This window comes from Astatotilapia calliptera, chromosome 19 (assembly GCF_900246225.1).
Source record: "Astatotilapia calliptera chromosome 19, fAstCal1.2, whole genome shotgun sequence".
In the NCBI taxonomy this organism is placed as follows: domain Eukaryota; kingdom Metazoa; phylum Chordata; class Actinopteri; order Cichliformes; family Cichlidae; genus Astatotilapia; species Astatotilapia calliptera.
This window is the reverse complement of record NC_039320.1, coordinates 4,726,348-4,741,488: the sequence shown is the minus strand read 5'-3', so window position 1 is coordinate 4,741,488 and position 15,141 is coordinate 4,726,348. Positions and strand designations below refer to the sequence as shown.

At 42.5% G+C, this 15,141-nt stretch overlaps 1 protein-coding gene across 1 annotated transcript; it reads left to right on the top strand.

Annotated features, from left to right (window-relative positions):
- Positions 1 to 10,006: 10,006 nt before the first annotated feature.
- On the top strand, positions 10,007 to 10,993 carry LOC113011584 (histone H1-like). Its single transcript, XM_026151134.1, has one exon. The coding sequence runs from the start codon at positions 10,317 to 10,319 to the stop codon at positions 10,827 to 10,829; it is 513 nt and encodes a 170-aa protein (XP_026006919.1). The 5' UTR covers positions 10,007 to 10,316; the 3' UTR covers positions 10,830 to 10,993.
- Positions 10,994 to 15,141: the final 4,148 nt, after the last annotated feature.

The following is a 15,141-nucleotide window of genomic DNA, read 5'->3' as shown; positions in this document are numbered from 1 at the left end:
ATGAACGTTTTGCGGTGCTGCAATTGCAAATGCTTGTATTTGATGCGGTACTTGGATTGTTTTGCCAGGAGTTCCCGGCATGCAATGCGCAAAGTCACGTGGTCTGTCAATCGCTATAGGAAAAACCATAAAGCCTTTGCATGAAAACAACTGCTTTGATGTACACTGCCTTGTTGGTATATATGTATCAATCTAATAAAGTTAAACCTACACCATTCTCCCTATTCGGGATTTTAAACAGTACATAGCGGAAACAAAAAGACTGCTTGGTAGAGTTAACCTCCTGAACTATCTACAACACATGGTAGAAACCTGAAATTAAGACCAAGAACACTAGAGGTGAGACATGATCATTAATTAATATTAAAATTAATAAATGACAGATTTAGGGATATTTTCATAAAGTATTTATTTACCAAAACAATAGAAAACAGCATGGTAGCACAATATATTTTGCTAACACAGCAACCTTTAAATATGAAAGGAGACAGAGAAAGAAAGGTGAGAAAGAAGAATAAGAATAACACTTAATTGAGTTTTTGATGGCATTTTACACACAGTACTAATACAGTATCTAGAAAATATGGGAAAATACTGGCATCATATACAGTACTTACTTCTGAAGAAATTATATGGGACCCTGAAAAACAGGACACAAGTGAAAGGACAAAGAACTGTGAATGGCAATTGATGGACTTGCTCAGATGATCACAGTACTGGCATCTTTATTCCAGAAAGGAATTAGAGAAATCATATACACTAGTACTTACGTTGATGAACTTAAAAAGTTGAATGGTCTCGAACCTCTTAAACAAACAATGTATGATCAGACCCTGACAAACAGGACAGAAAGGAATAAAGATTAGATGAATATTAAAATCTATAAAGGACAGATTATGATTGAATTGTATCACCAAAGACTATTCACTCATCAATAAAAGGTCACCTACAACACTTCCACAGCAGCAACACTGAACATATCTTAAGACATGGAAACCTTTATGAAGTGAAAGGACAGACAGTGAAGGTTGAGAAAGAATTGTACTTAATAGATTTTTTCAGACGATGACAGTACTGGTATGCTTACTCTAGAAAAATGGTTGAATCATATTCCATATAGTACTTACTTAAAATGAACACACTTCAGTCCTCCTAAAATGACTGACAGCATCTGAAATGAAACAATGACAGATTAAGACTGTAAGAATATATGTTTATAAATGCCTAATACTCCAATCTCATATTTATTCTATCTATTAAGATGGACAAATTCTAAGCATTTACCAATCACTTGACTTGTTTGAAGTGAAGGCAGATGCTAAATGTATTCATTTAGGCAATAACAATAAAGCTGAATCTAATGTTAACAATAGATAATTAGGAATGTTTTGCTCATTTTTATTTCACCTCACCAGGTTACAAAAGGAGCTTTCTCAGCAGGTCACTCTTCTCAGCTACCCTGTCAATGACCATGTCAGAGTCCAATGACATGAGAATGTCCTTTTCAGTGGCCATCAGCATAAACATCTCCAGCTTGTTTGCAGACAGGCTGCTTCGGAGTCTGCTTTTAATGAACTTGAGTGTAGAGAATGTTCTTTCACAGGCAACCTGAGTGAGGGAGAGGGTCAGCAGGTACTTGTATGCCAGCCCAAGGAGACGATAGGCATCAGACAGCATGTTGAACCGCCTGAGTATTTGATAGCAGCACAGTGGGCAATTTTTGCAAGAACCACAGCTTTCGGTCACAATTTCACTTTCTTCGTCCCATTCTTCAGATCTGTCCTTTGCTGTTCTGGTCGTGTACTCATCTACATGTGATGTCTTAAGCCTTTCCCACTGTTCAGCAAAACGTTTCAGTTCTGACTGAAGGTTATTAACTGTAGCCCTGCTGTCAAATTTAAGTAGACAGGCGCTGAGGTTCTGAAATGCATTACTTGGAAGAGAAACTGTTCTGACCTGGCTAAACTTCCTGGGGTCCAACCATGCCAAATCGGCAAGAAGAGGGCCATGTATGACAAATCGTCTGTGGATTGCTTCAATAACTGTGTCCAGGATGATGTTGTGCACTTTCACCTCATATGATTTCTCAGCATTGATTTGCAACTCATCTTCAGGCATCTCTCCGGCCATGCCTTTTCTCCTTTTGGCTCTCTTTTTAGGTAGTTCAGCCTCCACTTCCATGTCTGTGTTGTTCTCCCTCTCCTCTAGTTTTTGATTTGTCTGTTTCACAAATGTGTCTGCAGCTGTCTTCACAGTTGGAAAGTCCCTGGCAATACTTTTGAGGCCATCTTGTGTGGCAGTCACCATATGATGGGCAGAGAGAATGTCCATCCCCTTTGACTGGAGGTACTTTGACAGAGGAGTTGTTGCTCAAACACTCTAAGAAATATCTGTGCTGTTAACACAGTTTCATGCTTCAAGAGACACTCTTTAAAGCCTCGTGCTTTGGACACAAACAGCTGGCTTTTCTTTTTCCCTCTTTTCAATGGCTTCCATCGTCAGCACTACATCAACGAAGAGGCCATCATCTGGTTTTCCAAAATGTCCAAAGATTTTCTGGAGGGCATCATGCTTGGCCCACCACCGTGTCTCACCTATTGGACTGAGGCGTCTGTGTCTTGTGTTTTCGGTTTGTTTCTCCCACAGATTAACCCTGTGATAGGACTCCTTGATGAACACAGCTATGTCATTAAGTAAATTAAAGAGTGATCCACTTTCAATGACACTTTGTGTTGTGTCAGCAATCACAAGATTAAGTATGTGTGCATAGCACCACACATGCACATGAGTTGGAGACTGGGCAGTCATAAGTGCTGAAAAGCCTTTGTACTGGCCCTGCATATTTGAAGCACCATCTGTTGCATTCCCAGTGCACATGGCCTTGTCTAGATTCAGATGCTCTAAAACTCCAGAAAGCAAGTTTACAAAGTACTGCCCCGTGGATGCTTCGCACCTCACTATGGAGACAAGCCTCTCCTGCACAGACTCAGTAACATACCTGATGATTACTGAACACTGATCATAACCTGTGATGTCTTGGGTTGTGTCTAGCTGAACAGAAAACATCCCAGCTTTCTGGACATCACTGGCGATGCTCTCTTGAAGGAGATGGCCAAGTGCATCAATCACTGAGTTGACAGTTGTTTTGGAGAGTAGGGTGATGAGAGATCCTCTACCTCTTGATCCACTGGTCTGATGCAACTTCTTGCTTTTTTCAATGCAGTCATTCAAATGTTCTCCAAGGCACATATCATACTTGCCTAATAACACAATCAGTTCCAGAAAGTTACCATGATCGATGGTGTTATCACCTAAAGTGTATGCAGCCTCATTCTCCACATGCCTATAGCTGAGTCCCCTCTTCCCAAGTACTTTGATCACATCCACTATACGCTCTAAAACTTGCCGTCTCTTTTTCACTTGTGCTCTGTGAGCTGACAACTGACTGCCAGCAAACAAGCTCCTGATGTTGCCTTTTGAGCACCTTAAGAAAAAAGCTTCAGCACAGGTCTGGTGTGTATTGCTCTTTTCATGCTCCTCTGTGCGCAGATGTATATGTCGCCAGTCACTCATGCCTGTTATAAATGTGCTGGTGTCAGTCAGCCTTGCAAATGCCAGACACACAAAGCAGAACAATAAATGGCGTTCTTTGCAATAAGTAAGCCACTTCCTGTTGGTGCCATCTTTACAGCTGAACACCCTCATCACAACTGCACTGCTACTGTTCTGCTGTGGGTGGTAATCTAAGAAGGCCTGTAATATGGCAGGTTCAGGGCGAGCAAAGTAATCGATGCCCTGGCTCTCACTCTCCTGCTCTTCCATCTCTCTCTCTTGCTCTTCCATCTCTCTCTCTTGCTCTTCCATCTCTCTCTTGCTCCATCTCTCTCTCCTGTTTTTCCATCTCTCTCTCTTGCTCTTCCATCTCTCTCTGCTCTTCCATCTCTCTCTCTTGCTCTTCCATCTCTCTCTCTTGCTCTTCCATCTCTCTCTCTTGCTCTTCTCTCTCTCCTGCTCTTCCATCTCTCTCTTGCTCTTCCATCTCTCTCTCCTGCTCTTCCATCTCTCTCTCTTGCTCTTCTCTCTCTCCTGCTCTTCCATCTCTCTCTCTTGCTCTTCCATCTCTCTCTCTTGCTCTTCCATCTCTCTCTCTTGCTCTTCCATCTCTCTCTTGCTCTTCCATCTCTCTCTCCTGCTCTTCCATCTCTCTCTCTTGCTCTTCCATCTCTCTCTCCTGCTCTTCCATCTCTCTCTCTTGCTCTTCCATCTCTCTCTCTTGCTCTTCCATCTCTCTCTCTTGCTCTTCCATCTCTCTCTCTCTCTTGCTCTTCCATCTCTCTCTCTTGCTCTTCCATCTCTCTCTCTCTCTTGCTCTTCCATCTCTCTCTCTCTCTTGCTCTTCCATCTCTCTCTCTCTTGCTCTTCCATCTCTCTCTCTCTTGCTCCATCTCTCTCTCTTGCTCCATCTCTCTCTCTTGCTCTTCCATCTCTCTCTCTTGCTCTTCCATCTCTCTCTCTTGCTCTTCCATCTCTCTCTCTCTTGCTCTTCCATCTCTCTCTCTCTTGCTCTTCCATCTCTCTCTCTTGCTCCATCTCTCTCTCTCTTGCTCTTCCATCTCTCTCTCTTGCTCCATCTCTCTCTCTCTTGCTCTTCCATCTCTCTCTCTTGCCCTTCCATCTCTCTCTCTTGCTCTTCCATCTCTCTCTCTTGCTCCATCTCTCTCTCTCTTGCTCTTCCATCTCTCTCTCTTGCTCTTCCATCTCTCTCTCCTGCTCTTCCATCTCTCTCTCTTGCCCTTCCATCTCTCTCTCTTGCCCTTCCATCTCTCTCTCTTGCTCTTCCATCTCTCTCTCTTGCTCTTCCATCTCTCTCTCCTGCTCTTCCGCTCTTTGTCTCTCTTCTCCTGCTCTCATCTCTCTCTCTTGCTCTTTCCATCTCTCTCTCCTAGCTTCCATCTCTCTCTCTTGCCCTTCCATCTCTCTCTCTCTCTTGCTCTTCCATCTCTCTCTCTCTTGCTCTCATCTCTCTCTCTTGCCCTCCATCTCTCTTTCTTGGCCCTTCCATTTCGTTCGCTCTCCGTTGCTCTTCCAATCCTCTCTCTCTTGCTCTTCCATCTCTCTTCTCTTGCTCTTCCATCTCTCTCTCTCCTTGCTCTTCCATCTCTACTCTGCTCCTGCTCTTCCAGTCTCTCTCTCTGCCTTTCCATCTCTCTCTCTCTTGCTCTTCCATCTCCTCTGTCTTTGCTCTTCACATCTCTCTGCTTGCTTCTGCCATCTCTCTCTGCTGCTCTTCTGTCTCCTCTGTCACAGACTTCTCCACTTTTGATGATAAATCAGCTGGTGCAACATGGATTGGCACAATTTGTTAAGACTTTGAGAAGTTTGAGAAACTAACCTTAAGCATAAAATAAAATTTACTATCAGTAACTTCATAGCACCCGCCCAGCAGTATATAAACTCCGTCATGCTAGTTACTCTGTACGAGTTATTCTAAGCGACTGTATAAAGTCACCACAACGAAAACAAACTACAACTAAAATTAGTTTCTATCTGACACAGATAGACAGCAGGTCATAACTTCTTACCTGAAGTTCAGTTCCTCTGCCACTATGACCGGCGGCCGCCTCGGGTCTCTCCTCCTCCTGCCTCCCCTTTCCTTCATCCACCTGCTGGCCTCCACCACTTGCTGATCTTGCTAAATCTATGGAAGCTGTGCCATAGCTACCACCAAACAATTCAGTAATTTTCACACATTTGGCAGCGTCTGCCTGAAGGGCTTGTTTCTTTTTGGCCCTAATTTTTTCGGCACCTCCTTTCCTTTTTTTGTTCTCCATTTTCTTTAGTTCGTCTATAAGATTGCTAAACATGGGGGAGGGTGCATCCGACCTCCTCGGCTGTAATTGGTCCAGCCCAGAGTCGATCATGACCAATTGGCCAATCCAACACCTTTCATTGTTTATACCCTTCCCAAAAAAAAAACAAAACAAAACAAAAAAAACGGTCGGCCCATAAAAACAAAAAATCGCCAGCGGCCCACCGGGCAAGTGCCCGGTATGCCCGATGGCCAGTCCAGCTATGAGGGCAGGGCTGTGTTGGTCTGAGACTGTAGACATTAAAAAGTCCACAGGAGAGATGGTAGCTGATTAAACAAGTGTCATGAGATAATAACTAAATGCAAAGATTGGTGACAGCGCTTGGAACCATAAGGCAACAAAAAACTGTGAGAAATAATTTAAGCTCTGCCTGTGAATCACTCTTTGCTTCTCTTCTTCCATCCCATCATTTCATATATCACTCTGCACTTGCTGTCTATGTGAGAACAAGGCACAACTTGCTATTGCAATAAACTATAATCTAATTATCCACACCTAACAACTCTTACACTTAATCTATAATAAAATGATGACAGAAAAATGTTATAGCCCTGCCTTTAGTAGCCTCACACAGCTCCTGCTGTTTCCTCCTCATGTCCTTACCAGCCATGTCTGCACAATGTTATATCATGAGTAATATTTTTTTTAAAAATCCATCTAAATAAAACACACACATGCACGCACACACAGTGACACTTTAGACCTTCTTCAGAATACTGTATATACTATGGGCATCATGGTGCTGATCCAGAATCCTTACATTATTATTTATTACTAGAGCTACAATAATAAAGCAATGAGGAGGGGGAAGTAATAAATATGAAATAATGTCATTATGATGATTCCATTTGTTTCACTATCCACTCTGTGCAGAGGCAAAGCTTATTACATGTTTAAACTGTAGAGATACAATCATTTTACTGCTGTAACATCCAACTTTTGTCTTATTTAAAATATAAATCTAATATAATCTGCTTCTTAATGTATGTTCTTTAAAATACAGCGTGTGTTTTTAATATATTATAATTATAATAATGCATAATTATGTGGACATGCATATTAGATCGTTTTTTAGTGAAATATAATCCCTCCAGAAAGGCAGGAAAAGCCCGGAAACTTACTTTAAAACTAAATATGTTCCCTAAAACGGTGACAGAGCTACAGACCCATGACAGCCTTACACAGGTAGCCAGCAGCTGTGACCAGCACTACCTGTGCAGTTAATAAAAGCACAGGTAATGTTTGTCGCGCTGTTGCACACACAGCACGCTCGTTTGTTTCAGTTCGTCAGTAGCAACAAGACTGTTAGATTTGTATTGTTGATTGTCATTTATGCTTAGAAATATTTACTTATATATGCTTAGAGTTTTGTAATTAGTTGTAGATTGGTAGAGGTTTTGATCCTTGATAGTCTGCAAACTGTGTGTGTATTAGACAGCACTTTGGGAGCATGAGAGGTCATACCGTGTTTTATTGTTTTATGGTAGGATTAACGTAGTTGCGTCTGTTCTAGTCTAAGTGCTCTTTGTTTAGATGAACTGCAGGACTTCCTCACCGTGTTATCTAGGATGAACCATCTAGGGTGAGGGGGAGGCTACCCTCTTCCTGACCAAGGATGTTTGACCCTTTGATCAGCAGTCCCCACACACACACACACACACACACACACACACACACACACACACACACACACACACACACACAGTATTCTTTGTTCACATGTATACCTATGTAAGATGTTATATGTTAATGACCCTATGCATATTCATGTAACCACAATAAAAGGAGTGCTGTGAGGAAACCTGGCTGAGAGTCTGACAGTGGTCAAGTGGTGGAACGACGCTTGGCTCCAGCCAGGTCTCCCTCCTGCATGAGTAACCAGAGAACTTTGGTGCCTTGAGTCTTGCTTTTGCTGCGTAGCAGATTGTCCTTAACGTTCCAGCGAATAGGTTTATGTTACAAACCTATCATTAATTGGTCCTTCGAGAGCCGGATCCCTGGAGTCGACGTTCACCGAGGGGAAAAGAGACACACCGAAAGACTGACGTCAGCCAGGACTTATAGAGGTCCTGCAACAAAGTCCTGAGGCGTGAGAATTCGTCATCGGGCCGGTGGATTAGCCGTCTGTTTTTTTTCTCCTCGATGGATGGCGATTGATGGGATTCGGGACTGACGCTACACGCAATAAGCAACTCCAAGTAAGAAAAAAAAAAAAAAAAAAAAAAAAGAGTTTATAGCTACAATTACGTCTTCACCGCTCAGTGGGGTGTTGCCCGTGGCCGCTCAGTGGGGCTAAAATTCGCCGTCTAAGTGGGGCGATGTACAAGGCCGCTCAGTGGGGTTTTTTGTACAGAAGCATTAAGTCGCAGAGTTGCGCAGTTCGAACTTTTTTTGGTTCGCCGTCTTAGTGGGGCGAAATACAGACCGCTGTGTGGGGTACTGTAGTGAGTTCTCCACCGCTCAGTGGGGTGTTGAGAAGTTCCGCGGGGTCCAGATTGTGCTGGACAGTAGGCCTATTTTGTGTTGTTGTCATTGTCGTCGTCGTTGTTGTTGTTGTTGTTGTGTGTGCGGAGCAGAACATGTGGTCTGTGACACCGACTGTTGTTGTTATCATGGGTTTCTAAGCAACCAAGAGTGAGTCGGAGGGAGACAGACGTTTGTGCTGGACTTTGCTCCTGGCAGCACAAAGTATTTATGTAAAAAAGAGAGAGAGCGACGGCTCCACAGCTGCGCGGGTTCACGCGAGCGCGGTCACGCGGACCTGAGCCGTGCGGTTAATCGCAGGCTTATAAATGGAAGAGATTCAAATGTTAGAAGTTTTCAGAAAACACACCAGCCTTGAAGAGCGTGTGGAGAAGGCCAGTCCACAGCACTTAAGATATGCTCTGGTGAATGGCTTTCCCCCCACCCCTTGCTGACACAATGTTTATTCTTTAGCTTGCCCTGATCGACAGCAGCCTGTGTGCCAGACCATAGATTTAATTGAGGTGGATAGTTGTTAAAAGTAATCTACATTAAGCTTGTGGTTGCTTAAATTCAGTACAATGACATGTGAGGTGAAGTGATATAGGTAAATATTTAAACTCATGAAGTGCATAGAGGCACTTGACCTGTGTGGAAGACTGTCGTCTTATTATGAACCATTGTTGAGATATAGAGCACATCTGTGAAAACAACTAATATGCTCAACCCTGTATGAAACATCTAAAAAATACATGATGGAGAAGCTGTGTTGAATATGTAAGTGTAAGACTTTGCCACTGTGGGCAGAGCATGCAACTACTGTGTGATGTCGCGTTGCAGTTTTGTTTTTGTTTTTTGAGCTGATGAGCAAGCTACACATTATCAGATCAAGAGCTGTCTGAGAACTACTCAAAGAGAGGGAAACAGAGAGTGTGCAGCGTTTCCATGAGCAGTTTTTCTGCACCTTGACTCGTGTGTGTGTGTAGCATCAGCATCATGTTTTTGTTTATTTGTTTTGTTGGATTAAAAATAATTAAATAAACTGGTGATCATGCTTATGGATCACCATGGCACATATCTCCAGCCATATGGTTTATTTATGCAGATGAAAAAGTGAGTGTGAATGTGTCTGACATCACAGTGTTTTTGTGCACTGTGCAAAAGTGATTGCCTCTGATTGTGAGTGAGAGCGGTGATTTTGCAGACCACCAGCTATTGTGAAGAAAAAAAAAAGAGTGAAAAAGAGACAAATTACTACATTGTAGACGAAGAGAAATAATCATAGGAAAAAGGTTTTGTGTTGATCAGCCGAAAAACAACTACAATGTCATTTTCTGCTTTTAAGAAAGGATTGTTCACACAAACACAGACAGAGAGAGAGAGAGAGAGAGAGAGAGAGATGTGTGTTGATTAAGCAGTGATGATAATAATGAACATGTTTTAGTTTGTCACTTTCAGGTGAAAAGCAGACCTGTATCAATTTTCCACATGCAACAGTCGGAAGAAAGTTATAGTTTAACATCATTGGAAACATGCAGGCCAAGTTTCTGGCTGACTTATTTACAGTGCCATGTGTTTCTCAACCTCACAAGCGAGCTCACTCCTCCCTGAAGATAAGGAATGCAGCTCCATGATAAAGAGACAGCAGCAAGTCCTGAGCACAAAAAGTCCCAGCAAAGCAGCAGCAATGTGGATAAACAGCAGCAGAAGAAGAAAGCAAACCCATCTTCCTGTCTGATTGGTTGAATTTCACGGAGGGGCGAGCAAGATGGCAGCGTGAAGAGGAGTTTTTGTTTGAGTTCTCAGCACGAGACACTTATTTGACGTCTTTCTGGCCTTCGGGACTTTTTTGGAGATCAGCGCGCTAAACTTGCTGGATCTGAGGCCAGGGTCTGCGGCGGCAGCATGTTGAAATGCTCAAAAAGGACTGAGTGACTCGGGCAAGCCACATGCGGCTAGCGACATGAAAGAAATGGACCCTTCATGATGCGTTCAACGTGCCAGCGCTGTGGTGGGAAAGGCTCCATCATAAACACGCCCTGCGCCGAGGTTCAGGCCAAGAAGAAGAAGACGATGACTTCCAAGCCCAAGAAGGTCGGCCTCAGCGTGGGCGAGCTGATTGTGAAAGCCGTGGCCGCTTCCAAGGAGCGCAACGACCTGTCCGTGGCCGCTCTCAAGAAGGCTCTGGCTGCCGGAGGCTACGATGTGGACAAGAACAAGGCCCGTGTCAAGACCGCCATCAAGAGCCTGGTGGCGAAGGGCACTCTGGTGCAGACCAAGGGCACCAGGACCTCCGGATCCTTCAAGATGAACAAGGCTACTGAGAGCAAAGCCAAGAAGCCCGCCGCGGCCAAAGTCAAGAAACCGGCAGCAGCTGCTAAGAAGTCACCCAAGAAGGCAGCAGCAGCACTTCAGCTACTAGACAGGACAAAGCTGAAGGAGAACTGCCGGGACTGTCGAAGTGTGAGAGGACAACAGAGTGAGAAGACTAGGTGAGAACACATAGGAATTATTTAATGTGGGAAATCAAAATTTGGGTTAGCAAACCTGGGGAAAAGAAAACTGACTGCTTAAGTTGGAAAATTGAGACGGAGTCTGAAACATTGCGAAAATAGAAACATATACAAAATCACACACACACAAGCAGAACATGCATTAACCCTACTAACAATTCCAAACACAAAATGACTCATGAAGACTCATAGCACATTAGTTAAGAAATGATTAAATAATAGCAGAGAAATGTGTAGGAAAGGCAGCTTTAAGAACATGCTCTGCTGGAGATGCAGCTCCACAGACATGCATTAGACCTGCCTAATAACACAAACCCATGCAATGAAAATTAGCTTGTTATCTTTCATCAGTGTTACAATAGTGTCAATTTAGCAGACACTTGTTATCAAATACTGAATTTATCCTAAAGAAAAAAAATTGACTCTCCAAGTTGCAGGACAACAATTTAACTTTTGTGGGAAAAAAAAAAAAAAGATCCTGGTTTGACCAACCAGTGATCAGACAATAAATTTAGTTGTTAAAATGGTAAATTGGGAGAAGCTTCCTGCTTGATTGAGGCAGCACATGTAATTTACTGTATGAGGGAAATTGTCTTTTGTGATACTATTTTGAACATGCTTTTCTGTCGTCCTGTCAACTTAGTGGGTTAATAGCTGATATGCAAATTAGTTGATCGGTTTTAGATTAATGAAAGGTGACTGAATTCTAGTATGAGTGAATGAGATGTGTTGGAGTTGTTGTGTGTTGAGTGGAGACTCTAAAACACTGAGTTTCCTGTTTTGATGTGCGAGTGAATCCTGTATTTAGATACACAACTCTGAATACGTCAGAACAGACTGTTTTGTGAAGTGCATGACAGCATGTCACATGTTTTATGATGAAGGGAAAAAGGAAAAATTGAATAAAATAGATCTGTGGCTTAAATGAGTGAAGAGCACAGACCGGGTGATTAAACTCATAGCTAATATGACATTAGGGTTATGTTGTGTGTTGTGCAGCTGATGGTTGATTTGGAGTGAATCTAGCTGATGATTTTTCTTTTGTTGTGAAGTTGAGCCTGCCGATTAGTATGATGGTATGATAAACCATGCTAATGGTATGATTTACCCTCCTGAGATGAGGAGCTTGTGTCATGACTTAACAAGGCCTTTTTATTTTGATACTTTCACAGTGCACTGAGAGTTTGGTTTGATAGTCTCTGTTATTTTTTATTTTTCATTTTTGAACAAGCACTGATTTTTGCTTGTGAATTTCTTTTCTTTGAGCAGATCTGCAAGTCGGGAATTAAAAGCGTTACACGTCGTCAAGAAAATTGTTGCAAGTGAGTTTCTCCACATTTAAAATGGGTTCAGGAGAAAGCCACTTATTTGGGACAATTAGGAAATGAGAGTCCCCCCCAAAAAGGATTCAACGAGGAAATCCAGTCTAAATTATTTTTCTTTTTGAAATAACGTCGTTTTGCTGAGCGTGGAAACGAATGCGATGATAATTTCCACAATTAGCAAAAGAAGGAACCACTGAGTGAATGAGTAAGAATTTTAAAATAACTGACTGACTGAACATGATTGTGTGAAGCTAACCCCCACCTGACAAAGGTGCAGATGAACCCATGTGTTTCCTTTTACAGGAGCAGAAAGATGACAGCAACACTCGAGGTTGCATGATGATTTAACCTTTTAAATGCCATTTTCTGTGTCTGTGCATTTATCAGGTGTGTTATTCATCGGCTTGTGTTGCTCACAGAGATAACTGTGACAAAGTATGCATACGCCTGCGCAAGCGCTAATATTTGCATTTTCTTTTCTTACAGCATGCCAGTTCTTCATGTGAATTGATGATGCGATTTATACCAGGACAACTGGTTGATGTTTTTTCCTACTACAGGATTTCTGGGTTTATGTGTGAGGAAAACTGTGTTTACAGGTTATGAGTGGTGATGCTGTTGCATTGTGTTGATGGGAAAATGTGAAGGTTACTTTGATAATGTGAATAACATGTGTGAAATTTCCTGTGTTGAGAACTGGTGTTACTTCTTTCCACAGCTAGGGTTGACTTTATGGTGTTTTTATGGCACCTCTGGAACCTGTTGACCTGTGTCTGACCTCTGTCTGACTACAGTCAATGTGTATTGCTAATGTTAGTTTCTTTGAGAATGCTGTGGAAGATTCAGCTGAAACGGACAAGTGACATGAGTGAAACAAATAAGAGATACAGTGTTTCTGGGATAGTTTGATATGGGCTCATTAGCTGGCCACTTTTGAGCCCATAGTAATATATAAGTGGAGTGACTTTGCTTAAGAGAAGTCACTGATTACATTAATGTTAACAGAGTACATGGGATAATCCATGTCTGAGGTGAATTAGGGTAATAGTTGTAGTTACTGATTTGAGAAAACCTGCACATGACACTTGTCTTGCTGATGTTGAATGCTTATTACTCTTATGATACAATTGTTTACAGGTATGAAGTTTGATTTCACTTCCAGATTTTGCTTTCCAGGCCGTGATGGTGTGTATGCAGGCTCCTGGGAGAGCCAGGTGTTAAGCAAACTTAATATGCAACACACGCTAACATCTTTTATTGCAGGGTTACGGAGCTACTCCAGAGGAGATGCCCTGATGTTGCCTGGGACATGATCTAGCTAATCTTTTTCTTTAAGACAGGGATCCAGGTTTGGTGAGTTGACGCATGGGAATGTCCATGCGTCAAGAGGTGGAGTGCAAGGATTAACATTAAACAATGTTTACTATTATTGTTGCAGTGATTTGTGTGATTAGCCGTTTTATTTACAAATATTAAACCTATGCAAGTGGTGCATCCATGTTCAGATGAGGCTTTGATGGCCTATAAGTGAAGTTCACTGAACTAAAGAATGTGGTTTGATGATTGTTGACATGCTCTCCAAATAGAAGTTTTTCTTCTTAGCAAGGAAATACAGGTGCAGCAGTAATCTCCTGAGAAATCTTCAGAGACCCAGTGAGAAGCGTGAACCATTCCAGGCATAGCTGACAGCCAGGCAGTGGTTGAGGTCAAAGGTCAAGCTGGTTGGGGCCCATCATGAAATCAGACCTTGGAGCCACAGCAAGGACCATGAAACTGCCTGCAAAATAGAGGAGAGGATCGTCCACAAGATGGGAGAGAGGCTTCAGGAGGATCAGAGATCATCTTCAGCACAGCAGACATCACACAGAGAGCTGTGCTACTAAGCTTCCAGGAAATCAAGAGGAGACTTCCCACAGCAAGATTTTAAATAAAATGAAAGATTCAATATTGACGCTGAGGAAGACGACTAAGGTGTACGACGTGCTCTGCCTTAAACCTTCAGCAGCGTTGGAACATGAAAACTCGTGGGATGAGGGGAGCGTGCCAAGCTCCATCGACAGCGCAGAAGGAGTTCGAGGATGACATCATGATTCTGTGAAAGCACAGGAACCAGAAGCTATGGTGGTGATGACAGCAGTTTCCTATGAACATCACCTAACGCTGTGCCACTGTACTGTGCATACGATGACACTCTGAAGGCTGCTGGGATCATAATAGCAGTAAGACAACCCTGCACCCTTTCCACAGAGGTGTTTTCTGCAGAGTATGGACAATGAAGGACAATGAAGGAGTCATAAATATCCCCCTCACAGGACGAAGGCCTGAAGTGAGGTAATGGGAGGCCATAAAACTAGAGTGCTGAGAGGTCTGCAGCTTTGGAAATAGCTGAGAACCATGTTGACAAACAACAAAACCAACTGGTATGTTTGAATGTCTATTCTACATACATTTGGACTCTGGTCCTATGGACAGTGACGGAAACAACTGGAAGAGACATTCATGACGCCCTGCAGAACTCAAACCACTCTGCAGAGAGACATGTGATGTGCACACCCGGAGGAAGCACCACCAAGTTGAGATGTTTTTGAAAATGTTACTTTTTTAGTTTCACTATTAAATTAACAATTTCTTTGGTTGCTCGTAAGATGCAGTTTGCCATGAGATGAGCTCAATGAATGGGGTAACTGCTAATACATTTATTAAACTGTGTACCTTTCAGTAATTTAGGGTGATTTGACATATGCTGAGTATAAAAATGTTTGCATTGAAACTGTCAGACATGAGGTGATCATAACTGGGAACTTTTCAAGCATAAAGGTCAAAAAGGGGGGAAATGTTAGATTTGTATTGTTGATTGTCATTTATGCTTAGAAATATTTACTTATATATGCTTAGAGTTTTGTAATTAGTTGTAGATTGGTAGAGGTTTTGATCCTTGATAGTCTGCAAACTTTGTGTGTATTAGACAGC